This window comes from Cyanistes caeruleus, chromosome 5 (assembly GCF_971803275.1).
Source record: "Cyanistes caeruleus chromosome 5, bCyaCae1.hap1.1, whole genome shotgun sequence".
Lineage (NCBI taxonomy): Eukaryota > Metazoa > Chordata > Aves > Passeriformes > Paridae > Cyanistes > Cyanistes caeruleus.
Genome location: NC_141705.1, coordinates 26,517,269 through 26,534,830, shown reverse-complemented (window position 1 = coordinate 26,534,830; position 17,562 = coordinate 26,517,269). Strand labels below are relative to the sequence as shown.

At 39.9% G+C, this 17,562-nt stretch overlaps 1 protein-coding gene across 1 annotated transcript in view; it reads left to right on the top strand.

Annotated features, from left to right (window-relative positions):
- SCFD2 (sec1 family domain containing 2) overlaps nucleotides 1-17,562 on the top strand; it is a 186,866-nt gene that overhangs the window by 156,224 nt on the left and 13,080 nt on the right. Inside the window, exon 6 of the mRNA XM_023925784.2 lies at nucleotides 15,801-15,946. Coding sequence (XP_023781552.2) covers nucleotides 15,801-15,946 — 146 coding nt within the window. The remainder of the gene's footprint in view (nucleotides 1-15,800; nucleotides 15,947-17,562) is intronic.

Below are 17,562 nucleotides of genomic sequence, written 5' to 3'. Positions count from 1 at the left end.
TGTTTCATTATGATTCCCAGCATCCCAGGAGGATCCAGGCTATTCTTTGTGCCAGTTCAGTCTTTGGCTTTTATTTTGACCAAGTTGGCTTTGGTGTTCTAATTTGCAAGTGTCTATAAAATTAAAAAGGGTGTATCAACTCAAGTCACTCGAATCATTCACGCTTCTTTTGTGAGCAGGCTCCTGTTAAGATCAGTGGTTGCCTGAAAAAAGCCACTTGAGCCACACAGAGATCTCCAGAGCTCTTCTCTAGAAGTCAAGGTCCTTGTCTCCCAGCTCTCCATTAGCCAAAGGAGCCTTTCTAAAACAGTTGTTAAGCCTTGTTTGTAGAAGAGATTAGTACAATATTTTGAGACTAATTAATTAATGTTTAAACAGTGACTAATACTCCTGGAGTCTTTGGTTCTTAAAACTTCTTCCCAAATTTACTGCTGATCTCCTTTGAATGTAGATCCAATGATGTCACTTGTCACTTTCAAATACTGCTTTTTCGGTAACTTTGTGTGGATATTTTTCCTTCAAAAACATGTAAAAGCTACACTTACATACAAGCTAGTAGAAAGATTGTCCACTAAATCTAATTAGTTTCTCCAACGAGAACACAAGTTCATGATGTCCCTCAGCTGCTCAGTCTTCTGAGGTTTCATCTGCTAGTGTTCAATGTATCCTCCCTAAGTGTATTCCTTTTGAGCTGGAAATCTAGCTATATGTCACTGAGTCTCCTGCAAAATCCAAAGAGCTGAAAGGTGCACAGAACCATAAGGATTTGGATCTTCCAGGATATATTGCTTGTAGCTTACAGAGTATTTTTGATTCTGATCATTCCTGCTTTCTCCACCCTGAGGCCAGCAGTTCAGGTCCTGTCACTGGGGACCTTCTCACACTGAGCAGGATCTCCAAGCAGCAGATAATGCCCAGTCCATTCTGATGCCCTCCTCAGTGCTTACTGCCAAGTATTCTTAGGTACCCTTTCTCCTATTCCCCTACAATGCTTCATAATAAACCTCAGCCATATTAGGTCCCATATTTCTAGTAATTTCTGCATTTATAATCATGTTACTTTTAAATCCTTTTTGTGATTATTTTTTGCCCATTATAGAATTTTAAGGCTCCCTAAAACAAACCTGATAAAACTCCTTCCTTGCATATGACACACAGACTGTTGCTTCCTGACATCTGATTTTACATTCTTGAAGCAGCTGCTCTTGAAACTTCATCAAGAACATCAAGAAACATTTTCCCAAAGAAAAGAGTACTCTTCCTCACAGTTTACCCATTTTTCTGTGCTTACCTATTTTTTGTCACTTTTTTATAATACATGTTTAATTTCTCTGACGAACTCTTTTTTTTTTTTTTACTGACTCCCTTTCTGTAATTCCTTCCATATGTTTATTGTCCTTTGTGAAAAGTATGGAGTAAATTATTCCTGCTGAGGTCATGCCATTCTGTTTACATTCTTAGTAAATATGAAGAGCGTGATTGGAGCCCTTTAGGCATCTCAAGTATGAATGTCTTTTTTCTGAGTCTTCTATAAAAACAAGATGCTGAATTTTGTGGAGCTAACCTGGCAAGGAATAGGTTTAATAAAATAAATAGATTTATTGGTAAGTATAGTTTTTGGGTTTTTTTGTTGTTGTTGTTTTTGTTAAATTTCTCTCTAGTTTAACAACTTACTAAACATTAAAAACAAAAACAAAAAAAGGAGCAACTATCTTTCTATAACTCATTTTCTATATGGACTTTATCTTTAGACACAGCCTCATCATTGCCTAGGTGTCATTAGTAGCCTGCTCCTTTCTGAAGGAGTCTTTGGTTCTTAAACCAAAGCAGTGGATATAACCCCATGCAGCATTGGTCTAGGTACAGTCCAGAAAATGCAGCAGCCTCACAGTGTTTTTTGAGAATGACACATTTTTAGCTGTCTGATCACAGTTAGGAGCTGGGAAGTAACAGATCACAGCTTGCTGCACTTTAGGAGTGATGGATGGACTGTTCTGTTAGCACTATGTCCTGTGAAAGACTGGAGTATGTTTGGCAAGAGCATCCTTAGACATCTTAATAGTGAAAATCCAGCAAGGCTTAGCTGAGCATGTGTGAGCGATGATCTTTCAAAGGTTTACAGCTTGCCCAGACTTTCAGAGGAGCAAGGAAACGCATGTCTCTAGCTGTAGAACCAGGCAGTTGCTAAATGCCACCTCTCTGTTCTCTGCAGTACAGGGCAGCAGGAGGTGTTTAAAATATAATTTTTAACAGATATATCCCCTGCTTCATCCTTCTCTCCTCAGCTAAGCTTTCTAAATAGCAAGGAAGTGAAGTCTGCCTTGCCATGCTACCCAGAAATACGATTCAAACTCTTCCTTGCAAGAATAAACTGCACATCCTACAGAATCCCATGTACACCACAAAACCTCTTGCTTCTCCTGCCTTTTGGAAACATATCACATAACACTAGTCTGAAGTGTTTTCCTCTGCCTGTTTTCCTTTCAGCCTTGACTATTTCATTGCCTTGCCTCTCAGATGACCTTTCCACATTTCAATGCAGAAGTAGCTTGGTTTATTAGGAAAGTTAAAGAGCTACGCATCTGTGTTTTCTGATGGCTTTACTATTCCTACTAGGCTTTTCCAATGGCTAGACAACTTACTCAACATTTATGTTTGAGAGGAGGAAGGAGAACCGTAGTAACTTTCTGTGGGGAGAAATATTTTCTTTTCTATTAGAGACTGATTCCCAGCTTTGAGCAGTTTGTCATTAGCGGGTTGTAAACCTCTCAGACAGGCTGTCCCATAGCTATCCACTGAGCCGTTTGTCAGGGCAGAAAAATGTGCCTGGTGAAATTGGTCGCTGGCAGGCTGCAGCTAGACTGAGCAGGCTTTCAAAAAGGCTGCCAGACATTGCTGCACTTTTAATAGTCAAAATCCTACATTAGCATTTATGAGAACATTTATAGAGAGTTTGAGCAATTGCATGGTTTTTCTCCTTGATGTAATATTGAATCTCTGAAATACAAAAATTGTTCACAATGATCAGGGTTGTATGTGGAAAGACTGGGCAAGTAGGTGCTTCTCTCACCACCAAATCAGACCCCCTGTTCCTTCCAAGGCAAATATATTATGTAAGCTCACTTATAAACTTATCAAAATCCGTCTTGAAACTGCTTTTATTTCCAAATGCATCCATCTACTTTCACACAAAGGTTCCTTCAGTGGTTGGATATTTCATTCAACTTTCTAGCTTACTTATCTTCAATTTTCCTGTTACTGAGCTGAAAAAGCCCCATTTATTCAGATAAAAATGTTTTCTTATTTCTGTAGTCATGCTCACAGACGTGCTTTAAATCTGTTGCTGTTTGAATTCAAGCACTAGTGACCAGAATTTTTTCTGTTGTAGTTCTACCATTTTTAGGACAGAACTAGCATATCTGTGTATTTACAAGAAGTGTATTAATTGATCAGTTCTGCATGTCTCATGCAGTGCTGGCAGCCCAGAGTTGTCCCTGAATCACCCAGATTCTTTTCTTCCTGTTGTTTTTGATCACAGAGTCCCAGCTGGAGAGATTTCTTATTATAACCCACTAAGTTGATGGCCCAGGTGAGGTTTATCTCATTTTGTATGGCTGTATTGGTCTCTTTTTTCTCATTTCTGGTTCTTCAGAACTTATATCCTCTATAATATTTTGGCTTCTACTACCTTTAGCAATAACTCGTAGCTTTGTCATCAACACTCCTAGTTTTTGTGCAAAAATCATCAATGAACATAGAGCAATCCTCAAGGAACATTGCTAAGACTCTATGTAACCCAGGCCATTGTCGTCTCTCCTTCTGCCTGCCCCTTACAACTGTTTTATGAAATCCCATCTCTTCACTCCAAACTAATTCTCCAGGTGGCATTGTATGAAATGTTTAACTGAAATCATAATAAATCAGAGTAATCATCTACCAGACATCTATCCCACTCAGAAATATGGATACAGCAAGCTTGGCTATCACCTGCATTTTGAGGAGCTTTTGTCTTCCTTCATTGTTCATTTTTCACACTTAGTTTTCCTTTTCAAAATCTGAATGAACTTTGTGCCTGGTTGAAGGGCAAGTGACTTAATTGTTGGTTCCTTTAGAATTTCTCCTCTTCCCTTACATTTATGTGCTGCATTTGGTGTTCTGCAGTTACTCAGTTATTCAGTCTTCAATTGAACCAAGTGGATATATGGAGAGAAATGATTTGCAAACAGCTCTGTGGGGGTTGCATGTTTACAGCCACTGTGACTCATATCAAATTTGCTCAACTTACAACTGCAAATATGTTTTTCTAGCTGCTAGCTCTGCAAAAACGTTCTCAGATTTTTAAGCCAACCTGTGTCCATTTTGGCTCTGTGCACTGGAGCTTTGTATCCTACTGCTTTGCTGCTCCATTCTGCCATTACTTGTTTCCCTTTGTCTACAGTAGTTGATTGGGGTAATCTTTGTGTAGGTCAGCCCCTGAATTTTGTGGTAAGCAGTCTGGAGAAGCTATGAAAAAGACCACATAAAAGACCTCAAATAAATTAAGCAGACATTATACATATTAAAGACTCTTCACGAATGGATCACATTCCATTTATCATTTGCAGGACAAGGTATATTCTAGATAATGTCTCTGTCCTTTTTCCTTTCTGTTGTGTTGGTGGAAGCAGAAAGTAGGACAGTTTATTTATAACTGCAGAGTAAGCGTTTCTGACTTTGAATGCGCTGGGGGCTGACGGTAGCATCTATTCATAGATGTTTTTTAGATGAACAACACATGCCTCTTTATGCTTGTCATAGTTCTTTTGGTCTACAGATTAATACTTTTTTCTTATCTCAGATTTGTATTGCCTTAGCTTATTCCATGTTAATGATTTTGCCCTTTAGTTGAAAGTGAGAATTATTTCACAGAGTTTGATGTTAGCAGGTGAAACTTTAGAAAGTCTGCCTCTAGTAAGTGCAGACAGATTGGCCTTCCCAGGAGATTTTGTGGGATGGGATAATGGGTATGGACTAGGTTTCTGTTTTTAAGATGGCTAGTTGATAGAGATTAATCCCACTTTAGAATATTTTTAATGGAAAATAGTCAACATAAAACAACCGCTGGTGTTATTCTGCAAGAGCAACAAATGGCCTAATTAAATTTCTGGGAGTGCAAAGAGTTACAACCAGCTGTGACAGGACAATTTAAGGCTGGGACATTACAGCAGAAACTTAAACATTATATTATACCTAATACAATCTTTGGTTGCTGCATGCTCTGCTTAGTGACATCTGGGTGGGTCCCTTCAGCTCAGGAACTGGATGCAGAACAACTGTGCCCAGAAAATGCAGCATTCTGGTCTTGAAATGGGCAAACCTGGTAGGTTTGGATGAGGTATCACCCTTGTGAGTCAGTGTTTTTCCTGGGAGCTGAAAATGGTGTGTTGCTGCATTGCAGCAGAGACTGAGCTCAACCCCGGAGCTTGTGCATGGTGCTGTCCTCTGCTATCTCCCTCTAGCATAAATATCACTGTGTAATGATTTCCAGGCTCTACTCTCAGGTTTTATTCAGTTATTGGGGCTGTTGTGCCCCAGTGAAGAGACAAAATACCTGTGCAAGAAAACAGTGTATTTTTCAGATGCCATATAGAATAGTTTAATTTCTAATCCTTTGGTGTAAAAATAAAAATCTGTTTTAAAAAAAATAAAGGTAGGTCACAAATATGGGGAAAATAAGATATTATTACATCACAGATAATGGAGGCTGTCATAATTTTACATCTGAGGTTGGTAAAAACTTAACTAAAATGATCTAGAACATCACCATGACGTTGGCCAAGACTGTAAGGCTGCGTAGAATCTGCAGTAAGCAGCCCTGCTTATCTGACAAAAAAAGCCCACAGTAATAAAGTGTATGGGGAAGCTTTCTCATTTAATATTTTTCATTTCTTGAAAATGTAAACACTTTCTTACTCTGGGATAACTCCCAGATTCTGAGGTGACGTTTGCTGCTGCCAAACCCCATGTCTGGCTGCACATCGCTGTCGGGAGGGGGGAAATCATGCACATGGAGACTGCTCTGGTGGCAACAATGATAGGCCTGAGCTGCTCTACTGTGCATGTCCACTGTACCTTCCTTTGTGTGTGTGTGTGTGTGTGTGTGCAGGGGGGTCTCCTTATGGCAGCAGGAAGAAGAAGGAATGACTGAAGGATGTCCATCAAACAGTGGTGGCACAGGGAAAGGTTTTGGTAGCAGCCTTCTGTTGTTCAGAAACATGCTTCCATGTAAACTCAACAAACCAGAATTAGTATTTTCCCTGTCTGAAATGAAACATGTTTATGGCAGAAGTCTAAGGAGTTTCCTCTCCTTCACAGGCTTCATTACATATCCATGTAAGTGAATCTATGATCATTTGAGTACCTATTGGCTTAGATATATTATGTATTAATATTTCTATTGTAGCTACACAATTTTCATTGTGTGAGCACGCTGCACCTGCCCAGTCCCAGGATAGCAAACAGCATTCAGCTGCCACAAACCAGCTTCATGATTAAACTTCTGCTGTCAGCCCATCAGACCTGACTGGTTGTTTGCACTTAGTAATGTCTTTGTCTCCTAAACAACATCAACAACCAAAAATTTAGTTAATTCTGAAATTGCATGTCTTCTTTCATTCTTAGGCAGGCACAATTCAAAGCAAAAAAATCCCTGTTCTTCTGCCACATGCTTGGAACATGAATCAAGTTATCCTTATTCTTTTGGCCACAATAAATAAGCAGGTGTTGAAACTTGACTACAAGATGACTAGTGTTTTTCATTATTTCTCTTTCCTGAAAACATTAACAATTTATACTAAATGGAAATTACTACAGATCTCAGGCATTTTCTGTCAGTTACTTGTTTCTTCAAACCTTTGTTAAAAGCTGTGTTTTCACTAATGCACCCAACATTTTCAATTGGTTTTAAAGACAAAAAATGCTATTGCTTGTGTGCTTAAGACACACTTTAGACCAACTCCACAAGCCATTCAATTGTTTGTTAATTAAAATAGCACAATTAATTCTGAATTTAAACCAGACTAATTCAACAGCACATTTAACCACTATCCTAACTCCATCCTGTCACACCTTTTAAGTTGAATGTGTGTTTACATTTTGTGTTAAACTGAGACCTATGCCAGTATCTTTTTTTTATCAATTGCACATATTATGAATCATTGTCTGTTTTATGAATGTGAGTTCATTCCACTTAATACTCTAGGATACTCCTACATGCACTTGAGGCTTGTACTGCTGATCATTTTCTTCATTGACTGATACTTGCCATCTGCACTACAGTGTGGTTTCTAATAAACAGACAAGAAGAAGAATAAAAAAGAGCATTGATTGTATAATTTTGTGTTATTCATAGTTTGGGATCTGCTATGTCTTAGGGCAGCTGCAACCCTCATGTGCTCAGAGGAAAGGGGGGCTTGGCACATGGTTGTGTTGTTCATTCTTTGGGAAAAAATAGCACTGCATTGGTCCATCTTCCCATAGCAGGGTTCCTTTCCTTCTCTTTAGATCCTTTCCACAGTCTCACTTTCTTCATCTTGCTTTTCATCCAAAGTATGCTTCATGCTGCCTGTCTTGTCTCTTGTATAAAGTAGTTTCAAGTTAAAAATTAACAGAAAGTGGGATAATTCATGCAATTCTTTTTCTTTCTAACTTGCGATTTTTATTGCTTTATTCTTGTTCTTCCCGTGCTTTTTACTTGCTTTACTTGCCTTTTCTTGTTCATCCACCAACTTTAAAATGTTTGGTCTGAGCTGTGTGTTTATGATCTCTGTAAAGGGCAGTGCAGTTTCAATGTGAGCATAGATGAACATAGGAGGACTTCTAAATAATTTATACTTCCATAAAGCTAAAAAAAGTCTTCTGTGAAGGTACTTCTTATAGGATGTTATCCTCAATCAGATGTGACATATTCCCAAAACAAGAAGAGTTATCTTTTGAGACATACTACAGCAACAATTTCAAGTGCAAGTTTTACAGCTGGTGCTGAAAAAAACAAACAACCATTTAAACCAAAGCTGGAGAGGGAAATAGGCAAAGACCTCTCCTGGTCTTTTTTTCTAACTCCAAATGCAATATGGGTTTTGCTTAAATACTTGCATGAGATTCATGAAGATTAAATACCTCTGCAAAATATGGCTTTCCTAATCTTATCAGAGACATAATGCTTATTCTAAATGATGCAATCATCTGTCCTGTAGGCTGAGTTATCATTTACCTTTTCACCTAATTGCAAAGCATTTTAGCATCAAACTCTGGTAGGTAACAGATAATACATGTTGCTTTTATACTAAAATTAAACTGTTTATGATTCATAGCTTCAAAAATTGACTCATGCATCCCAAGCCCACACGTACAACGTTGTGGAATATCTGTACCAACAGTGGAAGTTTTTCTCTGTGTATTCTTTAGAGCAAGATCTGAGACGCCGTAACTTCATATTAGGTCATTTATTCAGTAGATCAAGTACAGTATCAGAGACAAGGGTTTGTCTCCAGAGGGTCTGTTTTATGCACAGCATGCAATACGGTTGAGCTGGTGAGACAGAGTAGATGCCGTGCATGGATAAAACCACATGAGCTCCTTGCCATGATCTCTTTGTTGTGATGGAAGGGATTGAGAGGGCTGTGCTTCAGCATAACTTCTCATCTGTCTGCAGAATAGGGACATCTGTGCTCTATGTTCACCTCTGGCATGTGTGAGCAGCAGAAGGACTCATGCATGGCTTCTTTACAGCATTCCTACAGCCTCAGCTCCTTGCTGGAGGCACCCCCAGCAAGGCTGCGACACCAGAGAGAATGTAGCCCATTCTTTGTATGCATGGTACCACTGATGGTGGCAGGACAAACAGCTCCAGTGATGGACAAGTGTCGCAGTGTGAATGCAGAAATTTTCAGTGTTCCAATTCTTAGTCCTTTTGTCCTTGGTCATGTGTGACTTGCAATGTGGCAGATTGCCATTAAAGTAGAATTTCTGATTTCAGTGTGGAGAATTGTGGCTGTTGCTTTCAGTATTATGTGTTAAAAAGGTTTTGTTTTGTTTTGTTTTTTTATTTTATGCAGTTAAGCCCTTTATCATAAGAATTTCTGGTTTTTCTCTGAAAGTTGTTATACTTCAGTTATCTTTACTTGCAGGATGAAAGAACAGTTGTTCTGCCTTTACCCTGTTTGATCCCCATATTCCACCTCAGTGTCCAAAGCGTTAATGTCCATTTTTAGGAGAAGCAGCATCAGGAACAAAAAAAATCATAATATGGTCCTTGCCCAGTACAACCCTGGTCTCCAGGTCTCCCGCAGAGCATCACAGGCCGCATTTCTCTGCTTCTCAGCATCATAAATGGTTTCACACACCCTAGTCAGCTTCAGACTACATTTGCAGAGGCATAGTATGTCATGGTTTCTGCACTACTGATGGAAGGACAAAAGAAGGTCTTGTGCAATCTGCCAGGTAGAAAATTCTTCCCTCTAATGACTTAGCAGTTTATTGTTAGTATGGAAAAAAAAGGGAAGCCTTCCTTTCTCCTCCTAACACTTGTAGCCCCTGTGAGATGTGCAACTTGCCTTTCTCTTCTCATCAGCTTGTTCTCAGCAGGCAGCAGTAAGTCATAACTCCCTCAGCAAACCTGCTCTGAACTGAGCCTGGAGTTAGGTTTTTATTTAGGCAGTAGCAGTATCTGATGTAGCTAAGTCTAAATTGCAATTATTCTAATCTATCATTTTTTTCTATCATTAAATATTACCCATTGAATGCAACCTAGGTGCCCATTGTCTTTGTCAGTTTTCAGATGGCTTTTCACCTGTGCTACAGTACACTGGGTGAAGAGGCCTTTTGGAAAATATAGTTATACACAGCATTAGAATGTGATTATTTTTGTCTTTCTGTTAAAAATATTGTTTTGTTTCAGTAGCTGATAAATAGATTACAGTAATTAGTTTTAATTGTGGTCTTATGTTTTTATACATTTACATTATTGTAAATAATGTACAGCCTCACCTGCTGCTACTTGGACACAAACCTCATCCCTCGTCCTTTGTCCTTCACATACCTCTTGGAATACTTTGTGGACAAGGTGGGAGGCAGCAGATCTGAGGGTGAAACTTCATAGCATCACTGGAAGTTATTGGCTAATACTCCACCTGAATGGACATTCCACCTGAATGGAAAGGACATCCTTGGTGGGAGTAAAAATCAGTCCTTGCCACAGTGCAGCCAGCAGTCTGAAGACAAAAAGAGGATATCTGAGAATAATTTGCAAAAGTCTGAGCAAGGACTTTTGATCATATAGGTCCTGGGGTGGTATGTACATAAAGCTCTATATTGTTTAGTAAAACCTGGACTTTTACTGAGTTCTTGCAAGAACATTATTGGCAGGCCTTATTGGACTTACAGAGCATTTACCATGGCTTTATTAGCATCTGTGGTTTTTTAATTAAGATATGGGCGGCTTGAGGGAGTAACTGAATGGTTCCCTAATGAATTTTTTGTGTTAATTTCCTTCAGAAAGCACATCTGAGCCTAACTTAAATTCCTCCTGCAATTAATTCATATAATTTATTGTAGTAAGTTCTGTAGTTTTTCCCTTTAATTGTTCACTGAATTGACAGGTTTAATTTCATGTAACATGAGAACCAGCAGTACCGAGCTTGCAGTGCTTCATAAAAGTTGATATTACATGTTGTGCTATTGGATTTTGGCAAGGAGAAGGCAATAAAATATTCCTGTAGAATAGAAACATCCAAATGACAGATATTAAAGCCAAAATTTAAAAAAAACCAACATTTACTCTCCTAAGGTAACTCTTAAATCCATATTTAATCACACAGGTAAGTGGCCAGATTTTGACATGTGCAGCTTTAGAGCTTGAGGTCCATCAAAGTACTTATCCATGTGGGCAGTGTGTGCCTTGTACACTAAAGAGCAGTTTCCAGAAGAGAGTTCAAAGAGCTGATGCCAAAAACAACCTTTCCTAGCACAGTGCTCCTCAAGGAACCCCAGAGCTTGCAGGATGTGTCCCTGTATAATAAAGATCAGATAATGTGCTGAAATGCCCTTGGAGACATACATGTGCAATCCCTGGATGCTCAGCACTGCTAAAGTGTGGATGCATATTTAGAAGCTGAAGCAGAGATATAGGATTCTAAATTTAGTTAATTCTTTAAAAAAACATCCCGGGCTTTCCTTTCAAATAGGAGATGTTTGTTGTGATGAGAATAAAACTACAAATTGCATCTTTGTCAGGCACAATGCTGGCTTCTGTGGTTTCCTTGGAAGTGGGGTCCAGCACACTCTCTGCCAGACATCAGATCTCCGCCAGACACCAGATCCATGCCATCACCTGCACTGTGTGGTGCTGGTGACTGCCCCAAAACATATCACTGTTTTCATTCTCCATTATCAGAGATAATCAGATCATAAATTAAATCTATAGAAACACAGAACTTCGATTTTTTGATATTGTGTGCATTTTTCTCTCTTTTCTAATGTTTTTCCCATATGCTGCTATTCTGTGCTTTCCTCCTGCTCTCTATCTTTTCTGCCTTCTAGCATTTGCAGTCCAAATTCTGGGCTGCATCAAAAGGAGTGTGGCCATCAGGTTGAAGAAGGTGTCCCCTTTTGCTCTGCTCTTGTGGGACCCTTCCCGGAGTGCTGCATCCAGCTCTGGGCTCTCCAGCATAAGAAGGATATGGAACTATTGAAAGAAGTCAAGAGGAGGGACACAAAGTTGATAAGGGGACTGGGGTAGGAGATGGGAAAAGAGCATCCTGAGGCTGTGAATAGTGACAGGTTATCTGTGTAGGTCTATGCCAGCCCTTCCCCAGCTGATGAGCTTCTTCCTCTCTCTGCCAGCAGCATCAACACACTGCTTTGCTAGGGCTTCAGCAAAACAGTCATGTTATTTTTTTTATGATGTGAGCTACCAGCAGCACAGACCTGACTGTCCATCCAGAACCACACATGCTCTGGCTGGGGGTGCAGAGGACAGAGTGAGCACAGAGCAGGACCCTCTCAAAGCCCTAGGAATGGATGTGCTGTCACAGGTATCACTGCATCTGTCCCTTCTGGACACTCTTCTCAAGGGCTGTAGAACACACTTTTCTTCTGAAATCCCCCAAACTAAAATGGACTAAACTACAATTTTTCACCTTCTACTCTTTTAACTATGAGGAATTGGCAGATTCCTTGTGTTCTGGCCTGTTTTTCCTTGTCCCACAGTGTCACACTCGCTTAGCAGCTTCACTTTTTAGATGCATTAGAAAGCATCAGACAATTCAGTACAAGTCAGATTGAAGAATAAAGATTCAAATGCATGGCAGAATCCATAGGGAAGAAAAGTGTCGGAAGAATTATGCAAATTACATCCTAGTTTTGGGTTTAAAAACTCTTTTTTATCCTGCAAAAACCAGCAGTGGTCTGTGTCACTGTACACATTTGTACCTACTTTTGCATAAAAAATCTTAGTGCACAAATATACCAAAACTATTGTAAAATGTATATCTCTGGCTGTGCATATGTAGGTCCTTGGATTTATCTGCTAGAAAAAGAAGGGCCCCCATTGCTATGCTATCACCTAAAGTATAAAAATAGAAGATTTTAATTAATATCATAATGCTGTATTTTGAGTTCTGACTTTCAAGGAACCCTTTATCTCTCTTGTTCTGTCTTTTGCTGACAAGCATATTAACTCTGCATGTCTAGAAAATAATGAAATCCTGCATAATAAAATCCTGATGCTGGATTTTCTCTCCCTCAAAGTGCAAGTTTTCTGGTTTAGCCTATGATTCAATGTGCACCTCTGAAATGGCTTGGTTACTCTACTGGCTCTGTTCCAGGGTTTGCAGGGTTTACATTGGTTTATTTTTGTAAAAGGGTTACAGAGAGAGCCTAAGGTGGAGAGAGCTGAAGTTAATACCAATAAAACAGTGGTAAACTTTCAGCTTTCCTAAACTTTTAACTTTGTAAGAATCATAGGCCTAGTGATGTCTCTGAATTATTAAAGTCCTTCACAAAATGTTGATAATTATCATACTGCTTTAGAGAAAGAAGATGTTTGTTTATAATGCCTTTATGTGTACCAAAAGAGACTAAGCACAGTGAAAAGTCTCCTGAAACTCAGATCTGAAATACTCATTTGTTACATTTTGTGAGGTAGAGGGAGGATAATCAATCACATGCTGCTCTATAATTATATATCTCATGAGTTCACAGTGCTCATGTCCTTTTCTTAAAGCATTTTTCCTTCCACTTTCAGAAATCAGTAGAAAAACTGGTCCTGTTTGGCTCCTGTGTCACTCAGTACAGTAGAAAACAACATGTCTATTCATTCTCCTTTTTTTCAAACTTCTTGTGAAAATGGATTAATTGTGGTACTAATGGTTATGCAGATGTGTTGCTTAAGAGGAGGTGTACTTTTGCTCATGAAAAAGTTCAAAAAGTCTCAGCCTGGTAGGCACTGAATGCAGCCCCCAACAGACTAATTTTCCTCAAATTTGGCACAAGTGGATAGGAGAAGAACAGAAGCAATATTGGTGAGGACAGTCATCACTTACTGCAGAACTAGGCTGTGTTCTGTAAAATCTTGAGTCCTCTACAGTTTAGTGGTGATTTTGTTTTTCTCCACAACTGGGCTTCTTCAAGGAAACAGGAAATCCTGAAATTTTATTTAAATGCCTTATCCCATATATAATAGGGCTTGGGATTCAAAAGAATTCATTCAGCATGCTCTCCAAATGGCATTTAACTTCCCAAGAAAAAACAGTAACAGGAAGTTTTGTTTTAATTAGTACATGAGCTGTGCAGCAGCTAATGTATTCCACCTCTTCACTGTTGTAAAAGGAGCAGATTTCTTGGTAGCATGTAGCAAGTAGAGAAGAGGGATTGTGTTCTGCTCTCCATATGCTGCAGAGCCCCATTTGCAGGGAAGGTGTGAATGGGAGGTGATTTGTAGCTGCCTGCCACTTGTAAAGAACAAGCTTCTGTTGTTCCCCAGGCTGGAAAGAAACCTGGGTCCCCTCTGTAACTCTAGTGCAGTGCAACAGTTAGACAGCAGCCTTCAGAGATTTAATTTCAACAATAAGGGATTGTAAAGAAAGCTTATTTTTTCATTTACATTAAAAAACTAAGTACTGGATGTCAGGCTGGAAATCCCTAGTTTCCTCAGACATGATATTTCTTGAAGTCCCAAGGAAGCCACATTTTAGAGAAACTTGGAAAGTACATGTCTTTTCCCTCTGTCGGGCTAGCCATAAACAGCCAGACTGGATCTTCAATGTCAAGTGCCATCTCGAGGTCCCAAACTGGTCCAGCACTGCAATGTTGTGGAGATTGGAAACGGACATTGACCCCCTCCCTGCTGCAGTGCTCCTCGAGATGCACTTTTGGTTTTGCCAGAAGGCAGAGCTGAACACAGCCCAGTGCACCTATGCTCCCACACCTCTTCTCAACAAACAATATTCAGACAAGTGAGAGCTCAGTGTCTAATCACCATCTTGTAGGAATAGTTTCAGAGCTCTGTAAGTGTATATGTGTGTATGCATTTATATTGTATGTAGTTCCTTCGTCAGTTGCAGAGGAAAGTTTGTTCAGAGATCTCCTTCCCAAAAATCCAGGTGTCTCCTTGACAGTCTGGATGTTTGTTTTCAGTGCCAGGCTCCATGGGTGCAGCACAGTGCAAGCTGGACCTGCAGGGAGACTCTGCCCTCTCAGCAGGATTCTGCACAGACATAGAGGTTTGCTGGTGTGGGATTGGTTTCTGAACTGGAGGATGGACACAGAAGCCACCACAGCAGCATCCCTGGAGAAGACAATAGCAATAAGCAGGAGTGAGCGTGTTGGTGTGAGTGTGTGGCAAGAAATGTTATTTTGTGGTGGATTTTCTGCCACAGGGATGAAAAGTCAAACAAGAAGAGAGGCAGTCAGAGATGTCAAGAGGAGCAGAAGTGTGTTGACAAGGCAATAAAAATGTCAGGTGACCCACTTACCTCTCACTTGGCTAATTCTCATCAGCAGTGGAGATGAGAAAACATTACTTTCAATGCTTTTGTGCAGTATAGGTCCTGTGGTGAGGGGGATGGAGCCAAGACTAAGAATTTATGTTTTCCAAGGCACTGTCTGGCCACCCAGAGGGGCATTTTAGGTGGTCCTGTAATTGCAATTTAGCCTTAGCGGAAGATAAGCATTATACCTTAGCAGAAGTGCATTGGAAAAATACATTAGAAGTAATAACTCTGCCACTTTGAGGGATAAAAACTTTTTTTTGTGACCATGCAGCTCTTTCCAATGCCTGGCTGACATTTCTGCTGTATTTAGCACAGACTCCTCCATTTTTCTTGTCACAAAGGTAAGAAATGTATTTGGAGTCAGCAGCCTGGGAGGAGCAGTTCCCTGCTTCATGGCTGTTTACCCAAGCAGACCAGCAGACCAGCTGGCTCCTTTCCACATAACAGGGGGCTCTTCTCTGGGGTCTGCTAGCATGGAACCTTTCTGTTTGTGAAGAGCAAAAACATCCTCTGTGCTGATGAATATGCTGTGTGATTGAGATTACAAAGGTCTTCACTTTGCCTGCTGTCCAGAATTTTTGCCTTCTTGCTTATCTGCAGAGGCTTGTGCCATGCTGAGGACATGCTGTCTAACAAGCCCCTGAGTTTCTGGAATATAATACGATGAAAATAATTTAAAATTTCCTCCCAGTTACCCTTTTCCTACTGTTTATTATCAAAACATATGAACATTTTTCACTCACTCAGCTGTGTGTTTCTTTATTTCTTTAGGCTGTGACTCGTCACTGAACTTGACATCTCAGAAAGCCACAGATGCAATGGACGGTATCTTTCGGTCCCTCAGGGATATTGCCAGAGTCCGAATGCACATGAAACAGTTTAATTCCATACATAATCCAGGCAGCAACACCCACCAGGCAAGTGTAGCTTTCTTTTCCCTGTGTTTGTTATTTCTCTAGCATGCTGTCAAAATTACAGCCCTAATTTTGTGGATGTGCTAATCCTATGCACATTCTGCACATGAGGAAGATGCTTAAGCAGAGATTTTTATATTCAACCTAGTCATCAAAAAATTCCTTAAGTCTTTTGTCCAGTCTCAGGCATATGCATATCAGTGTCAGATCTGGGGAGGAAATTTGGGCTTTGCTCTGCAGCACTGTGGAATGATATGACTGCCTGTGAAAGGGCGGGCTAAGTCAAGATGGATCTTGACTTAGACCACTCAAGGCAGAGTGAAGCAGGATGTCTGCAGCCATATTCTTGTCTTTTCTTTCCCGTCCCTGTATGCATGAGAGACAAACCTGTTTGTAAATAGGTGACAAATGCAGCTTCTGTTTCTGAAATAGGAACATATGATCTACAATACTGCTTTAGGTCATCACAGTAGACAGTGGTTTTCCTTCTCTCTGTCTCCCCTGAAGACCTTTTCCAGTTCAAAACAGAGTTTTACAGGAAAAGCAGTGATTTAGAGAGAGATCATAAAACATGATTTTAGCCTTGAGCCAGAAAAGAAATCCCTCCAAACTTCTAACAGTGCTGTAGACCAGCAAAGGGATGTAGTTCAAATTAAGCATTGCTTTGTAAGTTCATGAGTGTTGCAAAATGTCACTGGAAGTCTAAGGTGAAGAAAACCTGTTCCTAAAGTCTTCTTGTAGTTTGGACCAGTCTGGTGTCCAAACTGGGGAAAATTGTTAAACATTTAATACAGTTCAGTGCAGGGGCAGTGAGATGATAAGAAAAGTTTCCTGGAAGTGTAATTATCATCTGTGTGTCCTTTGGATATAATCCACTTTGCTTGCTTAGAGATAAGTGCTGGAACACAGCAAGGGATATATTAACACCTTGCAGCCCCTTAATCTAGCCATGCAGGGGATCTGGTTGCTTGAGTAGGACAAACCTTCTTCTGAGGGAAGTCCAGAAGATTTGTAATAGTAGAAATAAGCAGGCAGTATGTGATTGTCCGTGACACTTACAGTTCTCTAGAAACGGGCTTTTCTTTTGACTGGCAGGTGTTGGGTGTGATCAGTTTAGCATGTCAGAAGAAGTAGTGCCCATCCTGTGACCACACTCACCACCAAACTTGCTTAGTGCTGTGGGAACGGGTTTATCCTCTACATACTTTTTCACTTTGTCTGTTAAAAGCTGGGAAGCCTCCAGGTTTCTATGGATAAGTAACTGGGAATTGGATAGTCTCTTAGAAGGACTTTTTTGTAGTGTGTAGTTTGTATGTCTTACATAAAATGATAAATGTTTTCATCACATTATAAAACTAGTTCATGTAGTGACCATGCAAGAACAGAATTTTGCCTGTTTTTGAAACTACTTTCATTTTGATATAGGTGTATTTCTGCTTTCCTTCTTCCCTTCCTCTATTCCTTCTTCTATCCCTCACTCTCCGTCTCTCATTTTCTCTCTTTCTCTCTGTTTCTCTCTCTTCTCCCTTTTATAATCTTGTATGGTGTGTGTCCCATAGCTATTGAGGTTTTTAACAGCTATTTTAAACAAATTTGTACCTGCCAAAATTTAAAGGTGA